Genomic DNA, 11412 nt, shown 5'->3' with positions numbered 1-11412 from the left:
AGAGTTTCCTGTATAATTCGTAGACTTGGTAAAGTTCTTCGAAAATGAAACGAGGACGACAACAACTAAAAAAGGAAAAAAGAATGAAAAGAAAAGAAAAAAAAAGAAAAAACCAAAGGAAGGAGGAATGAGGATGATCTAGCGTCGTTAGATGAAATAACTTCCGCCTTGTCTTATTAGAGTCAACTAATAATTTATTCCCAGTACATATATATATATATATATATATATTACGCGCAACGTGTTCTAGAGTATTGAAGTACAAGAACAAATACTCTATCCCATTGTGATATTTTTCAAACTTTTATCAGACAACATATTTTTATCTCCTGATAGGGAGATATCGTGAAACATTGGATAGGATATATCCTGAAACTTTTTTATTAAATAACTTCGTCCAACATGCAAATAACAGTAGTTTCAATTCTCTCTCTCTCTCTCTCTCTCTCTCTCTCTCTCTCTCTCTCTCTCTCTCTCTCTGTCTCTCTCTCTGTCTCTCTCTCTCTCTCTCTCTTTAAAAAATTATGAACATCCATCTAAAAATTGTTTATAGATAGAAAAATATATTATACGTATGTTCGTATGTATTTATAATCACAAAAATAAGATTTCTATTTAATCGTACGTATTTAAAATTAATTATTTCGACGATGTATAAACGAAAATAATGTTCTTACGAAATTAGATATTACGGATATATTTAGATGTGGATATTAAATCGATTACTTGTGTTAAATATTTTACTTTCTTATAGTAATAGTCAACTATTATTCTGAGATATAATCGTCTATCTATCTATCTGTCTATGACATCTAAATACTTAATTTTTGATTAAGAAGATCTATATTAGTACCTTTTTATATTCATTTGTTCTCATGTTATTCGGGAATTTTACGAGTAGCATCATATCGAGCATCTCCAATCATAGACACTTAATTGAGAATATTAATTAGTGAATAATAATAATAATGGTAATGATAATACTAACAATAAGAATCACGGACTATTAGCATTAACAGCTATTATAATCTACAATACACCGAGTTATTACAGCTTAATTATCTATACATATATTCATTATTTTTGGTCGTTAGAATTTTTATATATATATATATATACACACACTTCAAAAATACATTTCAAAAATACACTTCATCGGAATGAAACGTATAAGGAAATTAATAATTAAGTACGAGTGAAAATTACTCTATTATAACATAAATCTATTTTGTAATATACATCATAGCTATGTACAAAGACATTCTTTTATTATCTTCGTTTAAAACTCAAATGAAAAAATTTCGAAATATGTATATATATTAATAACAAATATAGCGAATACCTTTTGTTATTATATAGCATTCGTTTTGATAGGATTTTTCGATTTTACTGTGAACTAGTTATATAACCCCAGGTTGATTTTTCTACAACACATCACATGTTTTTCTATCCTCGCTCGCAGATATGCATGCTTCGATCTTACCCCGGGGCTTTCTCTCTTTACTTTGTACCAAAAGAGATGATACGAAAGTGATGCGAAAGGTTTTGTTTATTTCACCATTCCGTTATTTATTAATAACATCGATTTTATCGAATATCGTATGGAAAAGAACAAAAATCCAAAAATACTGGAACAAGTCAGTCATATATATATATATATATATATATATATATATATAATATTAAATATATAACTATGTATATACCTATACGTATATATATATACGTGTATATATATAAGTACATGTGATAAAATCTTTTTCATGCTTTAGCATTGGTAAATCAAGTACATCTTCTCTTTCGATTCTGTAAACTACTCTTTGGTCTTATCGATGCTACTATTCACGAAAAGAGGAAAATAAACGAAGAAAGGTACTAACCGAATCCAACGTTTCTGTAGGAGAAAAGAAAGTGGAACAGTGGGATCTCTACTGCGTGTCATACATTATTCAGAAGGGTTCATCATAATCGTGGAGCAAGCAAGAAGAAGAGAAGGAAAGAGAAGAGGAGGAAAGGAGAGAGGGAAGGAGGTTAAAGGATACCTTAGTTTCTCACGAACTTAAAAAGAAGCCAGATAACTCAGTTATATGTTTTGGGCTGGAGGAAGATAGAGAAAAATTGATTTCATCCAAGTCACTGATATAATCGATAAAAGAATTTATTTGTTAAAAAAAAGCAAAAAAAAAAAAATAACAGTAATAATAAAAATAAAGAAGGATGCAAAAAGAATCTATATCAATAGAACGATTTTGTTTCATATCCTCTGAGAATGAGGTATCTACATTTTAAAGAAAAGTTTCACTTTAGGTTTGAGACTTTATCACGAGAAATGAAAGATATTAGATATTTATCCAGCCAAGGTTTACCATTTTACGTATTAACCACTTCATTAATTTATCTCAAGCACATTTTCTTTCTACTTCCGCGTATATATCTTCAGTTTATTTGCACATATTAAATACATGTTCAAAAATGTATTCTGACAATATAGTAAAGTCCACGTTATGTTTAATAGTCCGTTATACTCGTAACCAGTTAATTCCGTTCATTTCATCAACACGGAGACTCAATTCGTCGAGAAGGTACTCCAGAGTGAGAAGAAACGGTGAAACGCCATTTATCGTTGGAGTCGTGGCTGGAATCGTTTTGTCTCAGTATTTCTTCGAGTGCTAGTGGTTTGGGTCCAGCACTAGAATAAGGAAGAACAGCTGTGGCGAGGGTGTGGTAACTCCAAGCTTCCTGCAGTTTCAGGAATGTCTATGGGCGATAGAAAGTAGGAATATTGGCCTATTTCAAAATTCATGACCGTAAGACATTTACGAAACAAAACCAAAAAAAATAATAACAATAATAGTAATACAAATCATACAAAGGAAAAAAAAATATATATATATATACATATATGAAATGTTCGAAAACACGCAAGTTAAGAATTTTAAGATTAAGCAAGAAGTGAGACGTGGTTTAGACTATGCAATATGTATTGGTCGTACGTGCACGATATTCTATTGGTCTTTTATTGTTATACGCCATTCTCTTTCTGGTGGTTCTCTCTATCCCACGGTAATCTCATGGGAACATTTCTCCGTTGTCCTTGAAGCGCGCTTCCATTTTTATGGGCCATAAGGGAAAATAAGTGCGACGAGGAAGGTCTTGGATAGGTAAGGAGCCACGGGTAGAAGACTCGTAGACTCGTAGACTCGTAGTTTTAGTAGAACTTCCCAGGGACATTTTAGATCACCTACCATTGCCTTTCCCTCCTGTTCCCTTTTCTTTTTTTTTTCTTCCTTTCGTTTCTTTTTCTCTCTCATTCTCTCCTTTTTTTCTCTTCCTATTTTTTATTTTCTTACATCTTTCAATCTTTTCTTACCTCCACTTTCTTTCTCTCTCTCTCTCTTTTCTTTTCTTTTTTTTTTTTTTTTCATCGTCGCTTAAAATACGTACGTACGAACGGCTGATCATCCCTGACAATAAAAAAGTTCTGTGCGGTTTTCGTCTAGAAACTTGTTTTATGAAAATCGACGCCATAAAGTATCGAGCATTATCTTTTTCAATACGAACCTCTGTGTCATACTGTGTCACCTCGATCTTACAATTCTCGACCTTTTAAGCCGGGATTGCGAAAGTTTAAATTTCTCCTCGGACTATCGTGGAATCTTATCATGACGTTTCCATCGAATGAATTTCTTTTTGAAATGTTAAATAATTCGAACCAAAGCCGTTCTCAAATGGTGATTAAATTTCTTCGCTTCAACTGCTAAGTGTTCGCGCAGGTGTCCAAGATTTCTCGAAACCATTTCTACAACCCTTTGAACAGTACAAACGTACATTTACGTCATAGCTTAGCCAGCTTGGGAAACGTAATACAAATCTAAATGTAAATTTTGTATTTTATACTAAAGTAGTAATATTCCCGTTAATTTACGTCGTATGCTTTTGATATTTCTCAATATATATATATATATATATATATATATATATATATATATATATTGATATATATTACTTTTATTTAATTATTTAATAGTTTGGTATAGGGATATCGTTTGTAGTTCTATGACATTTTGAAATTTAGTTTAATAGTAAAATTCGAAGTTCAAAGGATTCATTTAAATGCTCGCATCGACAGGCTAATTAAATTTGCAAGAGAATTCAAATCGTAATTATCATTAGCGGTTAGAAACCTTCTTGTTACTGAAATTAATTCGATTGCTCTGTTTCTGGACGTTGTACCTACGGTTTTCCGGTTGATTAGAACAACAGGCCCTATCAACATATCACGCTTGCAAACCCTTCGACGAGTACCTACACACGATACATATACATAAGCGTAGCTACACGATTTCTCTTACCAACTCTCTGATATTACATAACAAGATAATTTGGCTATAATAACATCGCGTTAAAATTTCTTTACAAAGATTAAAAATATATATTCCTTTCGTGATTTTTATAAAGAGTTTCGGTTTAAAAAGCTCGACGTGTTTCGAAGAAGAAAAAAAAAAGAGAAAGAAGGAAAAAAAGTTAAGCTAAAAAGCTCAAAACTTTTACACACTTTCACGAACGGTCACAAAAAAGATCTTCGAAAAAGTTCGTGCAATCCTTAGAAACACTAATTAATTCTCTATCCGTGGCACGTGGAATTGATATGGTTAAATTTTCCTATCAATTCGCTTGGAGCTCCTCAATTAAATGTCGACGCGTGTTATATTTTTTCTTTAGGATCAATATGAATGAACTCGAAATGCATTCAACCGGCGCACTTTCCCACGCTAATTAATACAACTGCCTGCGGTTTTCCACGTGACAAATTTCATATTTATGCACAAGTACAAATATCACAGTGAAACTGTGTGTACTCTAAAAGAGAAAAAAAAATACTGGAGAAAAAGAGAGAGAGAGAGAGAGAGAGAGAGAGAGAGAAACAGGAAGAGAAAAAAATTATTAAGATTAACACGTTATCGACGTACATTTAGAATCTTTTACTTTATTTAATGTGTTGTCCATTAAAACTTTTTGAGCTTTCGTATATACATACATACGTACATTATCTTCCTGATATTTTATTCGAATGAATAATTTATTCACCCTTTCGATGCAGCGTGAAATTTTGTCGGAACGTTTATCTTTTCACTTTATTACGTTGAACGAAATGATGAACGTAAAATTAAAAAAAAAAAAAAAAAAAAAGAAAAAAAAAAGAAAGAAAAATGAAAGAAAAAAGAAGAGAAAGAAGAAAGAAAGAAAAGATAAGGGAAGCAACGAGAAGAGAGAAAAAGCGGAAAGGATCGTAACTGTTTGCCCGTCAAGGGTCGTTACGAACTGTAAGATCCTAGAACGTTCTAGTTGGCTCAACTCTTGCTTGAGAAGGACCAGACTGAGACGCCCCAAATCGGATGTATACACTGTTGATTGAGGCTTGCCTACCACCTTCTCCAACATTTCTCCCTCTCTCCTCTTCTACGTTCTCCATCTTCCCCTACACCCATCGTTTCGCGACGTCCTTCACCATTTCAAGATTTCTCGCTATGCAGCAACTTTGGTTAAATAGATTACTTGATTGGATTTATACGAGAAAGAGAAGGAGAGAGAAAGAGAAAGAGAGGAGAGAGAGAGAGAGAGAGAGAAACGAACAGTTACACATTGTTTCAAATAAATAAAATGTCTACTGAAATATTAATTTTCATCAGTTCGATTGACGTTTCAATTTCAATCACGAATAAAATTACATTTGTAATTTCGAACAAATAAATAAATTATATTGAAAATCGTACATTTAGCATTTAAAATAATATTATATATACATATATATATATATATATATATATATATAATTTCAATGTTTTTATCGTCGAGTAATTTTCTTCGTGTAAATTAACCCAAGATTTCTAAGATGTTCGGGATAACCGAACGGTTGGTACGGACAGGCAGGTTCGTTACCTCCTTCGTTTTACCTTTTGCAACGTAGCAGAAAAAGCGAAGCCACGGTGACGGAGTAAAAGAAAGTAACGCGAAAGTCGTTCTCGTCGATCCTACGGATTCATTATTCACCGGAACGGAGTAGAGGTCAGATGAGAGAGGCAAGGATAGGGTGTACGAAAGAAAATGGAAGGTGGAAGAACGGAAGGAGAAAAAACAAGAGGGAGAGAGAGAGAGACTGTAGCTAGAAACTTACGCTTGACTGACGAATAATTACTACCCTATGGGCAAACGATGACGTCAGTAGTTACTCGAAGTTTAAGTCAATCACTATCTCGCTTTACTCTTAACAGACCAAACGAGCTTCTTTGATTTTTCATCTCAATCGGAAACTTCTGGTTCTAATACACGGACGAACGATCCAATTGTCAATTATTGACAATAATTTATCTTTGTTTCTAATAATTATATATATATATATATATATATATATATATATATATTCTTCAATCTCGTAAAAGAGATATTTAGATATTTAAAGCATCTCTCCACTTGACATTTTCTTTTTCATCGTTATTACTTGCAGACTCCTCAAAAAAGTCCATGTAAATCGTCCTTGAAGATTTCTCAAGGGGTGAAATGTTAATTTACGAAATACGTCCTCTCTACGTCCACATTATTCTTTGAAGATAGCTTTCAAGTCGATTGCTCGTCGTGGCGATGCCACGAAAAGAACAAAGAAATATCGCGGAGAAACGTCCAAAAAAAAAAAGAAAAAGAAAAAGCAAAAGCAAAAAATAGAAAAAGGAGAACGGTTTACTCCGTAACTTATTCGGAAGGAAAAAACAAAAAAGAAAAAAACGTTCTTCTCGTATAATGATATCGAGGAAGGTTGGAACAGTTTCTAATCTCGTCACGTAGATACTTTGCAACTCCCATATTTCTCTTAATCTTTGAAAGGACAATTTGGACGACTCACAAGGAAAACTGTAACTTGTAGGTTACACACGATGCACATCGTTGTGTCTTGACTGAATATTAATTAAATTTCACAATGCTTGGCATAAGTGCGCGCGCATTCGATGTATACGGCATTGTATGGTCGTATCTTGATGTATATGTTTATACATACACTGTGTAACCCATATAGTGTGTATTTAGTTCGTAATAGGACCTCGGTGCAGTTTGCATATCAATTCTCTAGGTATAAACTATACCGATAACAGTACTATCGCTTGCTTTACCTATGATCTAATTTGTCACAGCTAATCATTATCTAACGAATTTGTATATTACTAATTCCGAAACGTGAACATAAACAATGGAATTTAATGTTTCGAATTTAAGCATGTCCAGAGATATACTCGTTTATTTGTTAAATAATTATCCATAATTTTCTTTCTCTTATGTTTTTTCTTTTTCTTTTCTTCTTTTTTTTTTCCTTTTTTTTTTTTTTGTTTTTTTTCTTTTTTGGAAAAATATATAGTTTTTTATAGATCCAACTATCTTACCTACGATTCTGTCGATATCTTTAAAATCAATCGATCATGTAATAAGTTATTTCAGATCTTTTAATAGATCTATGGTATATAAAAGGTATAAATAGATAAATATAAAATATATCTAATAATATAGTATGTTAACAAAGCTATAATATTTATTAGGATCTGTTAACAGATGTAAAATAATTCTGATTACATATCAAGATCTATAATATCGTCATTACGTTGGAAAAAAAAAAAAAAAGAAAAAGAAAAAAGAATAACTTAACTTTGCTTATGTTTGAAGAGGAAAAAGAATTTCACGATTTCAAAAATTACCGTGTGAATATTTCTCTGATTGACAACATTTGGAAAAAATTCAAAGTTGTAAATAATTTAATTTTTCGTTTCTTCACGCCGAGCTCATAAAGTTTTAATTAATATATAGATGTAGAAAGCTTGTGACACCTCCAAGGCTCTAGCGGTACAATCAGGCGGTAAATGAAAAATGTGTGCACGGGACAGTTCGATTTGGAAAAACGAGTTTAAGAAACTTGAACTTCATTTTTCCCCACGATCCGTAGTTTTTACTATGTTTGTTTGTTTGTTTCTTTCTTTCTTTATTTTTCTTCTTTCCTCCATTATTGTAAAAAGAATCCTTATTTCATAAAAATATCTCACTAAAGTTTTTATTTTTTGGTTTCGTACGTTACGACACTTCGAATATATAAACTTTCGAATGCAAATCGTCGATGTTTTTTTTTTTTTTGTCTTTTTTCCTTCTTTTTTTTCCCCTATAGGAAAAACAGAGAGTGTTATCGTATCGCTGGTAGATATAAACACAGACACACATGTATTGGAAAAACAAACCTTAGCTATAGATTCTCAGATGGGTGGTATCTCCGTCGGGAAATCAACATTCTCTGTACTGTCAGCGATAGTATGCGTTTCTAAAACAGAAACAACATGAAATTTGAAGATTTTAATCGGTGAGCGTATATACCAAGTATTTACTGTCGATTTTTCATTACTCCGCGTTTGTTGATACGTATATATGTACGTAAATAGGTACATAGGTATAACATTCGAATAATATCGGACATTATAATTTTACGGATCAATACGATCCTATATCATTGAATTTCTCTAATGAATATATCAAAAATATCGCCGAAAATGATTGCACGTTGATATTGCTTTAATACACTTCGAATATAATATATGTACATTTCGATCTCTTTTTGCACGGTCTTTTTTTTTTTTTTTTATACGATTTTCTTAACGCATTGATTAATTCAGGAAAAATGTCACGAAAATCGTACGCGTATTTGAGAGAGAAAAAATTTTTTTTCTCGACGCATTAACTTTCTATATGAAGCACAATGTTGTTTTTAATAAATGCATTTTTTATTTTAAATTGCTTTTATATATAGTTTGCATCGATATGACACAAGTTTTATATTTTTTGTAAATCAATTTTTGCGTGACTCTTTTTATACGATATTTATTTATTTTTTTTTTTTTTCTTTTTTTTATGCGGCACGTATAAAAACCGTATAAAAAGAGACCCATGTCTACATTTACCACGTATAAATAATGAGAGAAGCAAACGATACTAATGTAATTAATCACAGTATCAATCCTCTTCTTTTTTTTTTCTTTTTCCAGTGTTCGCATTCCGTTTCGGGGGAGTTTTCCGAGCGTGTGGCAGCTCTATTACAGTCATCTTCGACGCAAGACGACTGCTAGTTCTCATAGGGAACTATCCAAGGCCATCATCCCTCTTCCAAACATGAAACCATTCGAACGGAGGGATAAGTTTTCGAGAGAAAACTCAACGAAACACAAACACATCGTATAATCATAAGACGTATTATACTAATTATTCTCGTCAAATTAATTCGCAAACAATTAACGCGTTTATAGGATATCGCGTGTATGTATCATTTAAAATGAACACTTTCGTTTCTCGTATCGTTTCGTGCAAAAAAAACGATAAGAGAAAGAACAATCGTCCGATTATTTTCGCACGTTGACTCGCATCATCGAATATTGATACACTCGATTTACTATGTCCACAGAAATAGCAAACCGATTTCCTCGAGTCTACGTCGAAGTTACTAGCGTTACCGCGCATAAGCCATAAATGATAACACGGAGAATCGTTATTATTAGAATTCGATATCAATGATAGCTTGCATTGAATCGATAAAAAGAAAGAAAGAAAGAAAGGAAGGAAGGAAGGAAGGAAGGAAGGAAGAAAGGAAGGAAGAAAAATGTAAAAGAAAAAAAAATATATATATCGAAAGCCGATTGTGGAGTTTAAGACAGGGAACAAATTCTTGTAAGGGACGTTGCGTTAACTGAATACAAGTTGGATTGTGAAAAGAATGAAAAGAACGATTTTGTAACGAATGATATTATTCTATTTAAAAAAAAAGAGAGAGAAAATATGATATCGGTATCGATCGTTTATTCAAGACTGATAGGAGGTTACATAAACTGCGTCAGTCAATTTATAAAACTATTCTGTTACTATTCGCGATGTATCTATAATTAAATTAAAAAAAAAAAAAAAAAAAAAAGTTAAAAAAAGAGAAAAAATTATAAAAAAAAAAAAAGAGAGAGAAAAAGAAAAACAAAGATGACATGAGATAGAGATAACAATCGTTAAGAACGTAATAAACCTTACGTGTTTGTCTAATATAAAAGAAAGTGTTAGTTGGAAACTATCTTTCTAAGCGTTAAATTATTAAGAGAGAAGCAGCGTGACACGTCGTAGAAATAAGCGAAAGCGATCACAGCAATTCAGGTTGCTCATTCGTCATAATTAATCACAGGGCAGTCAGCCGGTGTCGCTTTATTGGCTAAGTTACATGCCGCGCTTACATCGTAATGGCACCTTTGAATCTTCGTTTTAGTGAAATTGCTTTCGCTTTAGTTGGACGTAAGCGAACCGAGAGTACTTAGGCTTATATTTTGTCATAATTTTGGCATCAACGGTTAGGAGAAATAAAAAGTGATCGATTTCTCGCGTGCGAGGGGGAAAAAGAAAAAGAAATACAAAAAAAGAAGAAGAAGAAGAAGAAGAGAGAAAAAAAAGAGAGATTGACTGACGAACATGTATACTTGCTTACGTAAATACTTAAGTCCATTCTCGTAACGTTATTTTTTCTTGAGGAAAAATAGAGAAAGAAAGAAAAGGAAAAATAAAAGAAGGGAAGAGAAAAGAGAACAAAAAAGAAAAACAAAAGGACACATCGTCGGTACAAAGATTCGTTCGTCTAATCGTCAAAAAGAATATTGAAGTAGTTATCGATAAGGGAGAGAAGGAATGTATAGATGAAATTACGTTCGTCCTTGTTCCATCATTCTTTTCTCGTAAAATAGAGTATCGTCGGAATATCTTTGAAATCGAACTCGACTAGACAATGATCGTTTCGCTCGTGATCAATGGATGGCACTTGAGTCTGAAGGAGGCGCTAGAGTAGTATCTAAAAGGGTGGCCCGAAAAGAGAAATTGCGAAATTCTCTTGTCATTTCGAGGGCCGCCATTGTTGCAGGCCACAGCTCCGGAAGACTGGTGTATTGTTTCACGATGGAAAGTAGCGAGCCACCCACCATCTTGGTATGAAACGAAACACACGGTACTCCCTCGGAAGACAAATGAACGTTCTTCCATAGCCTCTGAAGAACCTCCTTACCCCTCCGTCCATCCTCGCACGCGTACACGCGCGCGCACTCGAGAAACTCTTGGCCGTTCTTCGATATCACTACTTTCTCTACCATTACCACTACCAACCAACTACCCTCAACCCAACCACCACTAGCTTTACTACCACCATGAAACCCCTACCGAAGCACCACTACCAAACTTACTCGACCATTTTATCCGTCGATCAGAAAGTTTCGTGGAATTAATTAGTGGCACGTTAACCTTCTTCTCGACTCACACCGTACTTTCCTAACCGAGTCCTTACGAAGAATCGCTTCGTTTCTTTTACTTTTCTCT

General features: G+C 33.1%; 1 protein-coding gene across 8 annotated transcripts in view; it reads left to right on the top strand.

Moving 5' to 3' along the window:
• The window catches only part of LOC122629079, a 58593-nt gene that overhangs the window by 31102 nt on the left and 16079 nt on the right, over positions 1-11412 (top strand). For 2 of the 8 annotated variants that reach the window (XR_006327173.1, XR_006327172.1), the window contains exon 2: positions 9069-9744. The exons of 1 other annotated variant lie outside the window; for it this stretch is intronic. Coding sequence is in view for 2 of the 7 variants with exons in the window: in XM_043812096.1 (XP_043668031.1) it covers positions 1901-2035 (135 nt within the window). In the remaining 5 variants the exon portion in view is untranslated. Of the gene's footprint in view, positions 1-1900; positions 2169-9068; positions 9986-11412 lie in introns of those variants that run through there. 5 more of the 8 variants (XR_006327175.1, XR_006327174.1, XR_006327176.1 and 2 more) reach the window with 5 other exon arrangements.

Source organism: Vespula pensylvanica, chromosome 5, assembly GCF_014466175.1.
Source record: "Vespula pensylvanica isolate Volc-1 chromosome 5, ASM1446617v1, whole genome shotgun sequence".
Lineage (NCBI taxonomy): Eukaryota > Metazoa > Arthropoda > Insecta > Hymenoptera > Vespidae > Vespula > Vespula pensylvanica.
Note: the sequence above shows the minus strand (reverse complement) of the source record. Positions and strands in the feature narration are given on the sequence as shown.